This window comes from Glycine soja, chromosome 8 (assembly GCF_004193775.1).
Source record: "Glycine soja cultivar W05 chromosome 8, ASM419377v2, whole genome shotgun sequence".
NCBI lineage: Eukaryota > Viridiplantae > Streptophyta > Magnoliopsida > Fabales > Fabaceae > Glycine > Glycine soja.
The window spans coordinates 8,100,118-8,118,436 of NC_041009.1; the positions used below are offsets into that span (position 1 = coordinate 8,100,118).

The following is an 18,319-nucleotide window of genomic DNA, read 5'->3' on the forward strand; positions in this document are numbered from 1 at the left end:
CACAAGGGCTCTTATGGAAACATGCTTAGACCTGTTCTCATTGCAGACCTAATAGCTGTTGTTTGGGCCATTTTCTTCGTCGTGATTCCAATTGGTTCTGTCTACATTTATTCGTGATGGGTGCGTTCAATTAATGACTCACGTAACAGATAGCACCACTTTGAATGAAAGTAGCCGTGGTGGTTGTTTTGCTATTACTACTCATAATGTTTAGTGATGGATGGATTTTGATTAATTTGCAGGGTTGCAGCATATATAGAATTAATTGATTTGAGTCTGCAACATTTTGTCTAGAATTTTTCGACCCTCTTCAATTCTGGCTGTCTTTATTAAAGTAATTATCTTTGTGTGGACTTCTTTTCCACATGCTAGAATATAGCATATGATAGATTACTGTAAAGTAGTGGCCCATCAAGGACTATGTTTTAATTTGTTTTAGGTTGTACATTTCGAACTGCCATATGTTACGCTAATCGTTATTCACTCATTAGTTACTATCTATCTAAACTGGGTAAACAAGTACAACATTTTTATTGTCTTTCTAATTTCTATTCTATATCTGTCTATTGCTCTATATAAAAGTCTACCTTCTGTACATGTATAGTCTCCTTCATGTAATTCTTCCCGACGTCCAGCTATTAAAGACTTACAGGACTACAGGAGTAACTCCCGCACTATTTAAAGCGTACTATTGTTATGTGGGATGGACTTTTAATGTTAGATTTTTCTTCCTTTCTAACATTAAAAGTATATTAGAATAGTGAAATCATAACAAGTGAGTATGGGTTAAAAACTTAAAAGTAAAAATATTTTTTATTAAGAGTTAATTAAATTTTTAATCCTTCAATCTCTTTAGATTCTAATTTTTAGTCCTCCCTTAACTATCCATCCATATTTTTAGTCCCTCAGATTTGTTGTCCATGTTTAGTCTCTCATTTAACTTTATTACTTAAGATTAGTCATTGTTTTGTCCATTTTTAGTCTATCATTTTTATATATCTTGAACTAATTTTGAGTAATAAAAATAAATGAAGGATTAAAAATAGGCAAATAAATTTTTAGGGACTAAAAATACTAATAAAAAATTAATGGAGGACTACAAATTGTCAAATAAATTTTGAGGGACTAAAAATTAGAATATAAAAAAATTGAAGGACTAAAAATTTAATTAATCATTTTATTAAAAGACGGACAATTATGTTACTCATAATATATTGTATGTTCTCCTATGTTTACATAATAAATATTTTCTTCTTTTACTTATTTAATTAATGTCCTAAGGATACTAATTACCGATACCTATTAGAATAATACCTACGACATTTGTAAAATATTAATTGCTATGTGGGATGGACTTTTGGTGTTAGATTTTTTTCTAAAATGACTAGTAGTATTAGAGTAATAGGCTATGGCATTTATAAAAGTAATAATTTTATAAAATTAAAAAATGATTCACTAAAAAATATTACTACGTTCGGTCTTTTTATAAGAAATAAGTTATAGTATATTTTTTAATATCACTTGTTTCTTATAAAAAGAAACAGAGGTAATAATAGACTAAACGATTTATTCGACCACCAAACATACCTAAGTGTAGTAATACCGTATTCAGTGACTGAAGAAGTTAGATGATCTGCAACTGCAACGGTTAGAGTTGAGTCCAGGTTTTAAATGAATAAATCTATACTGGACTAGGCTTAACTCATTATGGAGAGACAATACACAAGACCCAATATATTGGTGACGTTATTTGAACTTAACAAAATTGAAACATTCAACTAACCTGGGTTTTTTACAATACAATATGAATTAGGCAAGCTGTCATTAAAATTTAAAATCCAATGAATGGTAAACACACTAGTTAACAAATTTCCGACGATTGATTAGCTAAAAAATTCCAATATAATGAAATTATGACGAGCATATAAATAAATTTTTTGGCTAAATTAGCCTGTTTGTTTCCACTTTACTTTTGGTCTACATGACTTAGTTTAGACGGCATACACGAAAATTGCATTCAAAATCAAGTGAAGAATACCAAGCTAACCAGATAATCCACAAAACTTGAAGCACGGGCCAAGAAGAAAACAAAAGGAACCAAAAAGAAAAAAAAGTTACAATAGGAAACTTTCTTCAACAACATTCAAGTAGATTGACGATGATCGTAACCAGAAGCAGCTTATTGCTTGAAAATTTAGCACGGGGGGCGTCTACAAAGCACCATTCGATGGCAGTGTGCTCTGAATATTTGAAGGCATAAGGACGTTGAATCCATCTTCAGCGGTAGATACAATCATTCCAGGAATCTGTGTGTGCCAATGTAGTTCCTTCAGGTCTTTCTGTCCCTGTTTTAATTCAAGGCAAAATGAACACAATTACTCAGGGAATTTTATTCTACCATTCAGATAAATAAAGTGGAGCAATTGGACATACCTGATGAATAAATAATAGTTGGGGAGGCAGATCTTCAGGAGCATTAACTTGTTCTTTAGTTTTAGCTTTAAATTCAGCCTCCTCTTCCTCGTCCTTTTCTAAAGAAAGGTCCCATATTCTGTGGTGAAAGGTTACATAACTTGTTAAATCCCAAATATAAAACAAAGAAAAAAGGGGCAGTGGTGCTTGTAAGTTCTTGGGAAGGGTCAGACCCAAAGAAGAAGAAGAAAAAAAAACCCTACAACTAAGCCTTTTCCCACCTGGCAGGTTGGCTATTTGGATCAGAAGATGCCATAAAGTTTAGTGTCATGTATAAGTGTAAAGATAGACCTTTTACCACTAAATCTCTCTTAACAGTATAAATGCAAAAAATAATTCAGCAGATAATGCTATCAATATCCTTTACTTACGTAAGCTGATTATCAGATGAAGAAACTGCCAATGAAGAGGCTTCATGTGGACTCCACTCAATGGATGTGATTGGGTGCTTGTGATATTCGAAATGTGCTACAACAGAATCTCCTTCCTGCCCACAAAAATAATGCACTTTTCACATCAGCTTTCGTAGCAAAAGTAAATAAGCAGAAAAATCAGACAATGTGAAAGTTACTTTCTAAATCATAATAATGCAATAATAGTTCTTCACCATAATGCATCTTGAAGTTCCTTTATACATGGATTTATAGGCACTTGATTTGCACGTACAAAATGATTGGTAAAAGAAGGATGCAATAATGCAACAAGGAAAAAAAAAAGTCATATCAGACAGCTTTACAAATAACGATGAAATATGCCTACTGGGACACCAGGAAAAAAGAATGATAAAAAAAATTGAAGCTGGATATGAGATAACTTGAAACACCATTGACATGAGAGAACATCACATGCAAACAGTAACCTTCCTGTAATAAATGTTTACCATCGTTTTATTCTTTATGAAGTCAGGCTACCTATACCTTGAGCAGTCTGAGATCACGAATAGAAATAGTCCCATCATCACTCCCCGAGGCCAACATACAACTAGCCAACCTGCTCAGCATAATATAGAACAAAGTGATGAAGAGATCTAGAATAGCAATTGATGGAACACCATAGAATTAATGTATTAATACCTGTTCCATGACATTACATTCACATCAGCATTATGTGCCTTAAAAGATGCAGCTGGTGACTTCCCCAAACGGGTATCCCATATTGCAATGTTTCCATCCACAGAACAAGAAGCAAAAACATGAGATTCTGTAGGGCTCCACTGCAGGGATTAATTGAACATTACAAATCTAATTAGATTTAAAAATAAGGATAAACTAGTCATAATAGAGTGTACGGAACAAAAATATACTAACTATACTGAAACTACAAGAAGTGAAGAACTATTGCTTTGCATATTAGTAAACATACTTGCAGATCTTCAACACTAGCAGTATGTCCAATAAATGGAGCATTATCAACATTCCACGTTCCAGCAGATGTAGGCTCCCACAGATAAATACAATTATTGCAATCCCCTTCAAAAATGAAGATCATTGTCAAGCTTCATATATCTGTGATCACTAAATATGGAGACATGCCAGAGGAAAACATAGCTAAACTGAAAAACATATAACTAAAGATTACCAGATGCAAGCTTTCCAGGAACAAGAGGACTCCAGTCTATAGCATAACCTTCATCTTTGTGTTTAAATTTATACAATGGGTCCTGATTAAAAACTGCAGCAACTCCTTGGACACCTTCTGTTTCAGTCTCAGCTAGAACATTGAGGTGAGAGTTTAGGTCCCAGACCTACAAATTGATTCTCAAGTATCAGACTGTATACTGAATAGAAGGCATGGCTTAGAACAGTACTTAACTTTTATGAATGAAAGATAAGACGAAGAAAAATGCACCCCACAATGTTTAAACTTAGCTTCTGCTCATAATTTAAGAATTTCAGAAAAATATGTTACAATGCTTAGAACCAGGTAACCACATCTGTATCTAAGAGTAAACTATGCCTGAGCTATAATTTATCATATCTAATCCTACTAGTTACTCAATTGAAGTTTTATCAGAAGTATTATAGCCCAAACTGATATAGAGCCACAGAAAGAGGCCTGCAGTCCTAATTAATTTATTCAACAAACACTAAACAATCTTAAGGCCTTGAAAAAAAACATTAATTTACGAAGTCAAGCCAACGTTTTATGATTCTATATGTTTCAAATTTAATGTCTGCAATGTGTAAGAGCATAATAATAAATAACACAGTAAAAGCCAGCCACAAGCATGTATTTAACTATTTTCCACCCCATTTTATGGACACTTTGATCTTACACATTCTGGCATCCGCTAACCTCGAGTCATATACAGTCAAAATAAATAGATTTTGTCTTTTTTTATAAAATCATAACCCCCCAATCCTAGAGATCCCCCCCCTCCCCTATAAGGGCATAAGGGGACACTTGATTAATCCTAAGGTTTTGAAATTTATGTCAAATTAGAAAATGAAATCAAATGGTTGAAAAGTCTGACCTGTACATGACCGGTATCGGCCCAAGCTGCACATATATGAGGATTTTGTGGCATGGAGCGTATACGGTTGACACATCCTTGGTGAGCAACCTTACGCAACTGTAGATGCGAAAAGAATCAAAATGTTAGTACTATCAAATTTGAAGCAGTCAATAAATCAAACAATAAAAACTCAAATGAAGAGGAAGTTTCCTGCAAACTGGGACCCTGAGCACCACCTTCGTCTTCTTCCTCACTATCATCATCACTGTCACTATCCTCACCATCCATTTCAGTGTCATCAGTTCCAAGTTTAGGCACTGGCTCACGTCTCTTTCCAGTAATATTTGATACTTTAAAAATTCCAATAGAATTCCAAGAAGGTTTCTCTGCCTGTAGCACATGCACATGCATTGCCATAACATGACTTTGTCAATCAAAAGAAGTAAAATGGAAAAAAGACAAAGGAAGCAAAGCAAGTGGACAACATAACTATGAGCTGCTAGGTATTAACTTTTCTTGAGATAATTACTGGTTATAATAAAAAAGGAAAGAAATTTGTATTCAAGACTCAAAATTTCTTTAAAGGGAAATTTCTCTAGTGAATATTTGTCTACAAAGCCTAATATTCATTATCATTGCTCATGAATGTAACCACTATGGCACTAACCACCTCCGATTTGATTAATGAAAGATCCTCAAACAAAAAAAAATTGAAATGAAACAACACTGACCTGAGTCCCTGCCATGAAATATACTGTGTGGGGAAATTCTGTTCGAACCAAGCCCAAAGAGTCGCGTAAAATATCAAAGCTGTCAAAAGCCACAAAACGTATTTATAATAACTTGAAGATTACTGATATTAAGCAGAAATAAAGCAAGTTCCCAATAAAGGTGGCTAAGATTCTCCACAGAATTGCAATGCCAATGCCAAAGGAACTTCACGCAAGTGCATAACAATAACAACCTATGATTCTATCATTATTAACACTAACAAAACCAGCAAAAACAATCAGGTTTGTTTATCAAAAAGCTCAAAGTTTTGTTCTCTTCCTGGGGAGCCAAATAGAAAAGCAAAAAACAAATGTCAAAAAGAAAAAAAGAGGCATGAATGCAAATACCTCAAACATGGCCATCCAATGTGAAAGGCATGAAGAGAATTGTAAGCAGAAGGATCACACTGAAGCTCTTCACCTTCCTCTAACTTATCCACGCCCGGTTGCCACACCTTCGCTGGAATTTCTGGCGCCAAAGATGAAGAAGAACCACCCTCTTTCTTCGAGCCCTGATTTTTTTTTTTTGCCCATAAATTTAAACAAAATTAAAAAAAAATGAGAGGTGCCAACAAAAAACCATGATGAAGTGAGGTTATAATAGGAAACATTGAACAGGGTACGAGATTGAACCTTCTTCTTGCTCTTGGCTTTCTGACGGTGTTTTATGCCGCGAGTCATCTTCTTCGATTAGTTCGGAGTTGGGAAAAACTGAGGGACGATGAATAAGTCAATGGAATCACATAACATCTTATTGGTCAAATTCTAAAAATCAGCATAACGCATCCAAATCATAATTCATAAGGTGCTCTACGATTGACTAAATGGACAAAAAACGAAGCTTAGCTTGTGCGCGCCAAAAACAGAGAGTAGAAACAGGGCAAAAAGTGAAGAACAGAGTAACCATTGGCGCAGAAGCGTATTGGGGAAAACATACCTGTTGTAGCTGTTGGTCGCAGAAACGCTGTCTGGGTTGAGGCAGCACCGAATGGGGTTTTAGGGCCTAACTTTCAATAATAGTGTTTCGAATAAGGTTTTTTAACTATTATTTTAATGATTATTATCTCTTATACTACTATAAAATATATTAAAGAGGTTATTATTTTTTCTATTCTATATAAGATTATTTCCATCTGCTTTTTTTCCATTTTAATTACACGTTAAACAATAAAATTAATGTAACATCGTGATTTTCTTTATATGTGACTGAGTGTTCTGATTTGAATTGCAAGAAAATATAGATTTAAGTTCATCTTTGGAAAAATATAATATAAACATATACTTTTTATTTGTTTTTTGTGTGTTATGAGTTATTTTATGTTAGGCCTTGTGTTTTGGGCTTCTTAAGAGGAGTTGGAAAGAATGGGTGTGGATAGAAGGGTCTTTAAAAAAATCCAAAATCTCTTGAAATCCTTCTTGGCCTCACAAAAATTTGAAAACTTTCTCCATCCCCAAAGAATTATTTCATTTTCCTCTCAGTCTCCCCTATTTCCTCTGAGGAAGATTTTAGAGCTCCCTCACAATTTGAGTTGTTTTTATTCCTTTCTAGAATTCCTAGTGACTCCATCATAATGATAAAGTCTTTTCCTTGTTCATCTTCTCCTCTTAATATTCCATAAACGGAATTTGTGAGACAGTCATGGTTCAAAAAGTTAGTTGCAATTTTAATTGGAAAATGATTTTATGCCTACGTGTTAAAGGATTGGTGGAATAGAAGAAAACTCCTACCTTAAACTTTTTTTATCAGCATATGTTAATTTCTAGTTTGTGAGTTTTTGTTAATAAGAAAAATTCAAACTATGGATCTCTCTTCTCCTTATTTTTTCAGTTACCCAGTTAATCTTATAATTTTTACTCTTTCCTTTAATTTAAATGTCTTTCTTTTGTTCTCTCTCCTTAGGAAAACCAAAGCTTGAAACCTAACAAGGTAAATGATATTTTAGTTTTTTTTTTTAGTATTTGATTGCTTTGGTTTAATATGAATTTTTCTTGAGAATTTGATGAAAAATATGTGAAATTGGGTGGTACTTTTTTATGTTGAAAAGTTGTTTGGAAACATTCTATGATATTGTTTTAATTTCACAAATTTGAAAAAACAATGGAAACTTGGGGTAGAAAATAAGTTTTTTTGCAAACTAGTTCTACATAATTCGCTGGATGGAATTTTGGATTCGCTAGACGGCTTTGCAACAAAAAAAAAGCTGTTTTTTGGCACAAATTTGTTGGGCAGAATTTTGTGTTTGTTGGACGAATTTGCAACAAAGAGCAAAGGTGTTCTCCCTGACAATTTCACTTGGCTAAAATATTAATTTGTTGGGCGGATTCCAAATTTTAAAATTTGTTAAGCTAAATTTTATTTTTGTTGGACATATTTACCTTGATGTTGGAGTATTTATTGCCCTAATTTTATCGAGCAAATTTAGGGTTCATTAAATGAAACATTCCTTATAATACTTCTCAATTTTGAAACCTTAAATGAATTTTAAAATATTTATATTAAAATATTGAGAATGTATTTTATGTGATAATTGTATTTTTTGAAAAGTGAAAGTAACTTAATAAGTTGTTAATATATTTGGAAATGAAAATAATCCATGATTGAAAGTTCAATTTTCGTTCATTATATATAATAAAAATAGTTTATAAATACTCTTTCTATTTGATTGTACTAAGACACATTCATATAATAACAAAATTTTGATGAAACTATTGAACACCAAATTTGTCAATAATTTAAATATAGTGATTCCAATTATATTAGCGGACTTGAGGTTAGGACATTAGTATTAAAACAAAGATACGAATCGCTCTTGCTCTTAACCCTGATTAAAGGACATACTTTAATATGTCAAAAGTTACACATTACTTAAGAGTTGATGTCAAAAGTAATTTATAACACATTTTTTTTCCCAATTCACCAAGGCACATTTTGATAAGAATAAAATTATGATAATATCATCAAACACCAAAATAAATAATAGCTCGTATACAATGATCGAATCGATGTCAACTCACTTGAAATTAGAATCATACCTATAATTAGAAAGGAAAAAACGAGAATTAGAATTAGGTTTCTATTGAAACTTTTGGAAAACTTCATAAATAAGAAAAAAAATACTTGATGTTAACGTGTCAACCTACCTCGTGCGTCCTACCCCTACCCAAACATGTCACAATCCACAGTTTCCACATGTCATGCTACTAGGTGAGTTTCCAGTTAATACATGTAACTCAATTCATTAAAAATGATGGGCTGAGCAAAAAAAATTCAATTCATTTATGTTACATTTATGTACGATTTTATGGTAAAATTAGTGTCAAATATTAGTAAACAACAAAAGTGACAAATCATATTCTTTTACAACATAAAACACAGGTTTATTACCCCCACTTAGATTTCTCTAACCGTAATATTTAATCCATCTTCTCCCCCTATAGAGGTTTATCATTTTCTTAACCAAGAAATTCAAGAGAGCACAACAATAATAGAATTATGGTATCATCTGAAAATCGATAATTTTTCTAAAATGAAAGTGGGATGAATAGTTATTAAAGAAACGAGTGAAAGCAGGGGTACCATAATTACAACAACTCCTTGCCACAATGTCACTCATTGCATGCCACTTATGAGATATGAGTGGAAAATGGCATCGATTAGTTTTGGAGGGCCTTTTTCCGTAAACCTAACAAAATCATCATTCACACTCAGACAAATCATCCCGTGTGCGTGCGTGCAAGAAAGAAACCACTGAAGATGCACCACGCTTTCTACCACAAAGACTCTCAAGGACACTTAACAAACACATTACATTATCATCTATCTCACACTTCTCACTCCTCCTTTTTTTGCAAAGTAAAAATTACGGCTGTTATGTTATGCGAAGCAATTTTATGGTCTAGGGACGTTTTAATGAAGTGCTTAAAAAAATAGTGTGCATTTTTTAAGAGTGTCAAGTGTAGAAATAAAAAATTTCACACTAAATAACTTAGACAAATTAAACAATGCATTGGAGAAACAAAAAAAAATTGTATACTCAGTACTTTAAGCCTTTGGATTTGCCGTGCATTTCCTTTGGCTCACTATTGACGATTTTCTCGATGATTAATTGACCCAACATTCTGTTTGTAACTTTATTTATAAAACAAATATTTGTACTTCAATTATAACAACAAATTTAAGAAGAATATATATATATATATATATATATATATATTTGTGATGGAAATGATCATGAAAGAAACAGAATCAATATTTCTTATAATCAAGAAAAATAATAGACTAATTTATTTCTTATAAAAAGGAGATAAAGTATAAAATACAAATGGTAAACATAAAAGAAAAAAAACTTTTTTTGACCGGTATGGTAACGAAAATGTAGTTAAAGTGGCACACGGGTGGGTGAGTAAAACTCCGTCCTGTGTGGAAAATGAAGAGAGAGGAGAATTGAGTTGGGTTGGGGGCATGGAAGAAGAAGAAGAAGGGCTTGCCATGCTCATCACTCACCTTCACCATTTCTCTCACTCTCTTTCTCCTCTCTTTTTTACCCTTCACCCTCCTCTACTCTCTCATCAACTCCCCAGGTCCCTTCCTTTCTCCCTCCTAGATCTACTTTCAATGCATTCTTTTTTTAATTAAAAAAGTGTTTTGTTTGGACTCAGGATGCTGTTCTTTTTCTCTACACTTTACTTTTTGTTTTCTTTTCTGTTTTTGTAAACCTTCTTCGTGTTTATAAGGTTGATCCTTTCTTTTGTGAACCGAGTTGGTTGGTTGGTTAGTTTGTTTGTCCATGCTCTTAAACCTGCAATCATTAACAATACGCTTCCTGAAAGCATAACCTAGATGTTAGATTTTCTGTTGGTTGTCATGTTTTGTGTGTTGTTAAACGATTATTTATCTGTAATTAGAGTATAATTAGTGAAACTTATGCAGATGACTTGGCCTTTGGTTTCCCTTGCGCTCGTTTCTTTCTTTTTCTTTTGTTTTAGAGAAAATTAACTGCTACAATTTGATGGTTTTTTACATTGTTCCTTGTGTTTTTATTGGTCTGAACATGGAAGTCTTGATGTTCTCAGCGTAATTTGAGTAGGTTTACATCAAATTTTGGCATTAAAAAGAGAAAAGAGGAGAGGTGGATTTGATTTAGACACAGATTGAAAAATAGTATATGATGATTTAGAAACATGTAGAGAAACACGCAAGTAAGAACAATACAACCATTTCCTATTGAGATTAGAGGCAATTTCTTTGCCTTAACAACACAGAGGCAAGTTATCATCAGTAGGTTCACTCGGGTGGGTATTCCTGTATGTTAATCAGTGTAAAATATTGGCAATACTTGATTGTAAGCTTTCTGAAGAATGCTTGTTAAGAACGGATGATGGATCACCTTGGTCCTTTTGTATAAAATACGGTTTCTTTTGCACTACAAGAGATAGGAACAGTGCTTTAATGGACTTACGTCAAATTGTCAAGCTTGGCTAGAAGCAATCCTTGCAAAGATCACAGTTTGACATGTCATTTACTGGCTACTAAAGATGCTTAACTTCTAAGGGCATGTTTGGTAGTTGGGTTTTGGAGGGAAAGGGAAGGAAGGCAAAATTTTCATTCTTATAAATATTCTCTTATTTGATAGTTTTTGAAAATAAGTGAAATAAAATAACATATTAACATAAATTTAATGTCCTGATCTTTGATTTATTTTTATACATTTTATATAACACTCTTAATTTAAAAACAAAAAAATTGTCCATCCTTCCTTTTCCCTCCAAAACCTCACTCTCAAACACACCCTAAATTCTTGGTTTTACTATCTCATCACATATATTCATATTTGAACATTTATGCTTTAAGTGTCTGTTCTAACTGAGTGACTACCATTATTGGATAAACAACATATGGTCTGGATTTTGTGCATTTTGTCTTTGTCCCAGTGTTGTACAAAGGAAAAGCTTTCTTATCAACTTAGCACCTTGGATTGCTAATGTATTCAATTTGATGATATAACTGGATATCCTCTTGATCCTTGAATTATGCAGTAGGGTCAGTCTTATTTTGAAATAAAATATCAATTTGTGCATTAATTTTATGGTCTGATTTTGAGCTTTTTCCAATGATTTATGCTGGTCTTTTTATGCATCTTTGTTCTACTACAGTACTACTAAATTAAATGAAGTATAAGAATATATTTGAACATCCTTTTCGCAGATTGTCCTTCTTTGACATTGATGATTACTCCTTAGATGACTTCTGTGGCCTTGTAATGGCAGCTGGAAAGTCTGGAAGTTCCAGGATGTTGGAGCCTCTAAAGCATCCATCTAAGAAGTCTCGAAGAGATAGGAGCCTTGGAAAATCATCTGGAAGGTCCTCCAGGGATGAAGCTATGGAACAACAAATTTGGAAAAAATTGCCTGAGGATCTATTTGAGCCTGTGATTGCACGACTTCCCATTGCCACATTTTTCTGCTTCCGCTCTGTATGCCAGCGATGGAATTCCTTGCTGACTTCTCAAAGTTTTTCTCAGCATTGTGCTCAAGTCCCACAAGCAAACCCATGGTTTTACACCGTAACTCATGAACATGCAAATTCCGGAGCCATGTATGACCCTTCTATGAAGAAGTGGTATCATCCCACTATATCAACACTGCCCGCAGAGTTGATAGTTTTGCCAGTGGCTTCTGCAGGGGGTCTAGTTTGCTTTCTTGACATTTATCGTCAAAATTTCTATGTTTGTAACCCATTGACTCAATCCTTAAAGGAGTTACCAGCTCGTTCAGTTAGGGTTGGGTCTCGTGCGTCTGTAGGGATGACAGTAAATGGAAACTCAACTAGTGCTGGCTACAAGATCCTATTGGTTGGTTGTGATGGAGAATATGAAATTTATGACTCAGTGACAAAGTCTTGGAGCCATCCAGAAAACATGCCTGCAGATATTAAGCTCCCGCTGTCACTCAATTTTAGGTCACACGCTGTTTCTATTGACAGCACCCTGTACTTCATGCATTCAGATCCCGAAGGGATTGTTTCGTATGATATGGCAACTGGGGTTTGGATGCAGTACATAATCCCAGCACCATTGCATCTGACTGACCACATGCTGGCTGAGTGCGATGGCCGGATATTGCTTGTGGGGTTGCTCACGAAGAATGCAGCCACATGTATATGCATATGGGAGCTGCAGAAGATGACTTTCTTGTGGAAGGAGGTTGACAGAATGCCAAACGTCTGGTGCTTGGACTTTTATGGGAAGCACGTTAGAATGACTTGCTTGGGAAACAAAGGCTTGCTGATGTTATCCTTGAGATCAAGACAAATGAATCGATTGGTTACTTACAACATAGCAAGTAGGGAATGGGTGAAGGTTCCTGCGTGTCTGGTGCCACATGGAAGAAAACGACAATGGGTAGCACATGGTACTGCATTTTATCCATGCCTCACTGCAATGGCTTGATTTAGCTTTTATAATACAGGTATACACTATACAGGAATAGCCTGAGAAAATTTCCCTCAAAACCTGGGGTTCTTTTCAATTTGCTGGTCATTGATGCTGATGTAGGAATAATAATGTTCATTGCTGTTTAACAAAGCAGATGGAAAACGATACGAGTTTGTAGTACTTCATGTATTCTTCATGCTCTCAAGCATGCACCTCAGTCACCTTGCTTTCAAGACTTTTCCCTGTATATGAAAGTTGTGAAGGTTAAATTCCGGTTACTATCATTCTTGTTTTCAAGCTGGAAGGTCCAAACTGGGGTTGGCTCTACCAACTAGAATTTAAGACTTAAGCAGAAATTCATTCAGAATTGAAGCCTGATGAGTCAGGGGAGAGGCATTTGAAGAGCCTAAAATGTTCTCAACCTGGCCTTGCAGTCTGGTGTCACTTGTCTGCCTCATGCTGAACCCTTGTTGCTCTTTCTGTCCTGCATTATATAATATATAACATCATGTTTCTACAGAAATTTGTGAACTTCAAAAAGCTGTGTTCTTTGTTCCACACTTGTGCTGTGACTGCTGTCTGCTAAGTGCAAACGATGGCATTTCTCAGGTTTCTTACAGCGTCACACGGGGAAGAAGCTGGGATTTCAATTTCGATGGCTCCCCCCAACTACTCGATGTAGTACCCTTCAAGTGAAGGTCATTCTAATTTTACGGCTTATGATTGTTGTCTCTGTTTTCAGACAGTGGGAACGATGAATCAACCACTATGATCTTTACTTTGCAAAATACAGATAATTTAATTGCGTTTGATCGCAGAATAGAGATTTCGATATGTTTCGCTAGTCAAAACTCAAAAGATAAAGAAGAGTGCTTTCTTTCAAAGTTTCAGGTTGCCAACTTGTTCTGGCCCGAGAATACAAAAGTTATCTTTTGAGGGTAAAATAAAGAAAAACGATATATATAATAAACAAACCCTTATATGGAACAAAGTAAAAAAACATAATAACGCGGACAAATTGAACCCCGTGATTATATTGACGTGATTCCTTTGAGAGCTATCTATTGGCCTGTTTGCTAACTTTGGAAACGGGATTTTCCATACAGTTTGATGCACTGGTATCCCAAAGCACTAAAGAAATGGACGAGGTTGGCGTTGCAATACAAACAACCCAATAAGCTTATAATACATTGAATACATGTCATCAAATCAATTTGAATTAAAAAATGTAAAGCACTTAAAGCATTATAAACTTTATGGAATGTTGTATCCCAAAATGCTGTTAATGATTGAGTTGTTCACTTCACATTATATTTTCTTCGGAAAATTGAAACCCTTTCAAATTTACTTCTTTAAAGTAAATTAAACCGATATTATTTATTTTACTCTAATTGTTGAACCACATTATAATCCTTCACCCAATCGGATAACTCTTGTCATGAGTCATGACACAGTAGGGATTAATAACAACAGGCTTTGCGGTTAAAACTTCAAAACCTCTTCAGTGCTAACCATTGGCAGATTTGGCTTATTGCATGCACTAATAATATTCATAACGTAAGTAATTAGGTCTCCCCATTCTCTTCGGTAGAATTAAAGACAAAACGAACAATAGTTGTATTTTTAATTCAAAATTCTTATAAAGTTCATTAAAACATGAACAGGAACCGGGTCTAGTACAAGTACAGTACATGTAGAGAAGTATTAGCATTTTCTACGAGGAGGCTAAGAAAGAGAAGATGACACAAAATCCAAAACAAAGCTCCATTTAAGCCATGCCTCCACTTGTTGCTGTCCTGATTATCTGGAAGAGAGCTGATCCAAGAAAGGAGAACACATAAGTCAATGGAACTAGAAAGCAAGGGCTATGAAAATGCAAATGGGAAGACATGTAAATACAATCTAACACACTCCTTAGCAGACATCACCTTAGCTCAAGCGACACCAATTCCTTCCAGGGATTGTTTAACCCTGGATCGAATTCCACTAAAGCAAACCCTTCCCTACACCAAGGTCTAACTCTAATCCTTTACGCACATGACACATGCATGCGCAAGCACACACAAACAAACAAAAGTTATTTTGTTATGAATGCAAGACCCCACCATTTTGATGCAATCCAAATAGTTTTCACTTTTTTGTGGAAGAGGCCATCAGAAAATATTCCTCTTCACTTCAGGGTTCCAACCACAAATTAGGTATTCACGTACTTTGGCTAAAAAGGCGTATGAATGTTGTTGTTAACCACCAACATTTTATGGAATACAAGTCATATCACATATCATTAACCAAAGAAACAATATAATGATATAATGTTTGCTTGCTTCCTTATTTTCTTGTGTAATGATATAGCTGATAAGTTGTCAAAAATTTATTAGCATCCAACCAGACTATGTTTCTCAACATAAAAATATCCAAATCCAACTCTTGGAGTATGTCAAATATATCCAGTCAACAACAAATGTTTAAATCCATGACAGGAACAGAGACAAACATCACGGTCATTTAGTTTGATAAAATGATTATGTTTTCATAGGTTTTCCTTTTCAGTTACAAGAAATGTGACCGTGTTTTCTATTTTCAAAAGTTTGTATACGAAACATTTAAACACAAAAAACCATAAAAAAAAAGGTTGTTTTTGCAGGATCTATTGCAAACAGAAACAGAAGACAAACCAAAAACAATGTGGCGTTTTTTGTAATTAAAATAACAACATCAAAGCCTTATCCCACTACACTAAATAAGATTGATTACATAAATCACTTAACATCATATGTTTTTTTATAATTAAAAATGAAAATAAAATAGAAAACATTTTGCCACCAAAAGAAACGAATTAATTAAGATGATGTAGAAATGATTCTCTTACATGATCCAATGACAACAAAGACGAAGAAACCGAGCAGCACTGGGCCAACAGGGTAGTCTTTTCCCTTCTTAGTAGTAGTGTCTGGCACAAATCCTCTTTTTGTGATGTTCTTCTCAAACTTCTCCACCTTCCTGTCCGCAAGGCGCCTTGATGTCGTCTACACAAAAGCACAATTTCAATTAACATTGCAAAAATCAAATAAACAAGATCAATCAACACCACAGGGAAGGCACAATTGGATTTGGATGTCACCAGATCCGATCCATCAGCTAACGAAACATTTCACAGACAGCATTAATAACCACAAAAGTAGGAATTAATTCGACGTATAAAATAATAACCACAATAAAACCCCTACGTTAACAAAATTATTATCATGAATTAACAATTTGACCTAATTTTCACAACATCCTGATCCCAATTGTAGAAATCCAAAGAGAATTGAGCAATTGAGAGAATTCAAATTCTAATTTCTTTCACGAAAATTTGAAACGCGACAAATCAGACATCACAAATAAGAAAATAAGAAATAAAACCAATGTCGGCAACGCAAAGACAGAGAAAGAGAAACTGTTAGATGTAAATCTCGAGTGTGAAAGTCAACGAAGCAGAGGCGTTAGAAACTGAAGTACCATTTCTGTTTGCGAGGATTAGGGATCGCCGGAAAACGGTGATGATGGAAGAAACAAGAGATCGCCGGAAAATGAAAGATGGTGTTGCTCCCTTCTTCCGGCAGTGACCTCTTCAACCTTATTTGTGAATGCGCGATCCGAGTGAAACGCGGTTTCTCGTTGTTTCTCCCTTTTATTTAACAAACCTATCCCCGATAATAGCGTCACGGCTTCTTCGCGATTGGCCAATGCCATGTCACTGGGACACGCGGCGTAAGCTTATTGTACCAGGTTTAATACAGTGAGTGACAAGTCGCGTGTTAAGTTAATTAATAAATTATTGATTATAATAATCATTTTGTTTTTACAAAATTATAATAGTAGTCCATTTTTGATTTAATAATTCATTCACCTAACATGAATACAAGAAGTTTACTTACTTAATTCACCTTAGAACGGTGTTTTCTTACTATCAGAAAGGGAATGATTAAAAAAAATTGGAACATTTTCGCATCATTTAGGTACGTTCCGGATTTTTTTTCCCTGAGTTGTTCAGGATTACACTACCTTGATACATTTGATAATCTAAATTAAACCCAAATGATAAATGTTTATTTTGCACTATCATCCTTTTTATTAGAACATAGTAAAATTTAAACATTATCCTATTATTATTATTATTATTTTGGGTGTCAAATCTCTCTGTTATTCAAAAGGGAAACAAAAAACTGTTTGAAATATTCTGGTCAACAAAGGCCGCAAATACACGTTGAATAAGGATCTTCTAGGCTACTTTTTTTTTAAAAAAAAAAATAAGAATCTCCTAGGCTCGGAATAAATGTCATTAAACCAATTCAGCCTGTACTTACTAAAGGGGTATCCCAGGCCCAGAAGCATTTTTTTTTCTTATCATCTTAAGATTTTGTTTGAGTTTTTGGGCTTACTAGACTGTACTCATCTTTATAAGCCTTTCCATTAAATTTAAAAAGTACGACCTCATATATAAATATACTCATTTAAAATATAAAGATATTTTATATTAGCATCTAATCATAATCTATCTTTAATGATAAATTTATTAATTTTTACAATAATTGTTTTAAAATCATATTAAAAATAATTTAGAATCAATTTTTGGTGTAAATTTTTTTATACAAATAATTCCAGAAAGAAAGTACTAATATTGGGTTGGTTTGAGTAAAATTAAATTTATATTTTAAAATAAGATTTTAAGTTTAATCTTGTAAATGGAAAAATATAATTAAGAGAAGAAACCTAACTAAACCAAACAAGCAAAATACTCTAGTAAAAATTAGTGATTAAAAAAACCAATGATTCATCACGCACACCTATATATGGTGGTAAAAAAACCATTGAAGAAGGAAAGTTGGACCTCTTCAAATATTCCGGCAGGCCGGTGTAGTTCTGTTAATGGAAGCAAGTCATTGTCTAAAAACAAGCACAAAAAACAAAAAATCTTGCTCGATTTATTTAACTACCCCGCATCGTACCCCAAAAAATAAATTCGTATACCACTTGTTAATTGTTTATGCTTTCTACTTTTGACACCCAACAAGTTTTAGTTCTGACTTGTCAATTACCACTATAGTCTTTTTTTGGTATTATAGTCTCTCGTTCACATTAAGCACATGTTTGGTTTGGGCTAGATTAAAAAAATATTATTTTTCTTCTTCTTTTAACTCTCTCAA

At 34.0% G+C, this 18,319-nt stretch overlaps 3 protein-coding genes across 5 annotated transcripts; 1 reads left to right on the forward strand and 2 right to left on the reverse strand.

The window, feature by feature from the left end:
• Nucleotides 1-1,861: 1,861 nt before the first annotated feature.
• Nucleotides 1,862-6,767, reverse strand: LOC114421620 (glutamate-rich WD repeat-containing protein 1-like). The gene is made up of 13 exons (XM_028387643.1): nucleotides 6,635-6,767; nucleotides 6,331-6,408; nucleotides 6,046-6,209; nucleotides 5,659-5,737; nucleotides 5,138-5,317; nucleotides 4,946-5,044; nucleotides 4,051-4,216; nucleotides 3,835-3,941; nucleotides 3,546-3,685; nucleotides 3,390-3,462; nucleotides 2,844-2,959; nucleotides 2,434-2,551; nucleotides 1,862-2,345 (listed from the first exon to the last, which is right to left on the reverse strand). The coding sequence occupies exons 2-13, from the start codon at nucleotides 6,376-6,378 to the stop codon at nucleotides 2,211-2,213; spliced, it is 1,425 nt and encodes a 474-aa protein (XP_028243444.1). The 5' UTR covers nucleotides 6,379-6,408; nucleotides 6,635-6,767; the 3' UTR covers nucleotides 1,862-2,210.
• A 3,314-nt stretch (nucleotides 6,768-10,081) lies between these two features.
• Nucleotides 10,082-14,014, forward strand: LOC114421621 (F-box only protein 6-like). 3 transcript variants are annotated; one of them, XM_028387645.1, is made up of 3 exons: nucleotides 10,082-10,278; nucleotides 11,903-13,164; nucleotides 13,285-14,014. In XM_028387645.1, exons 1-2 carry the CDS (start codon nucleotides 10,160-10,162, stop codon nucleotides 13,143-13,145), a joined length of 1,362 nt encoding a protein of 453 aa, XP_028243446.1. In that variant the 5' UTR covers nucleotides 10,082-10,159; the 3' UTR covers nucleotides 13,146-13,164; nucleotides 13,285-14,014. The 3 variants fall into 3 exon arrangements, with proteins under 3 accessions (XP_028243446.1, XP_028243445.1, XP_028243447.1); XM_028387644.1 differs by having other exon boundaries at nucleotides 11,903-14,014; XM_028387646.1 differs by having other exon boundaries at nucleotides 10,125-10,278; nucleotides 11,965-14,014.
• Nucleotides 14,015-14,723: 709 nt separating this feature from the next.
• On the reverse strand, nucleotides 14,724-16,793 carry LOC114421622 (stress-associated endoplasmic reticulum protein 2-like). The gene is made up of 3 exons (XM_028387647.1): nucleotides 16,632-16,793; nucleotides 16,000-16,156; nucleotides 14,724-14,945 (listed from the first exon to the last, which is right to left on the reverse strand). Exons 1-3 carry the CDS (start codon nucleotides 16,632-16,634, stop codon nucleotides 14,899-14,901), a joined length of 207 nt encoding a protein of 68 aa, XP_028243448.1. The 5' UTR covers nucleotides 16,635-16,793; the 3' UTR covers nucleotides 14,724-14,898.
• Between the last annotated feature and the right edge of the window lie 1,526 nt (nucleotides 16,794-18,319).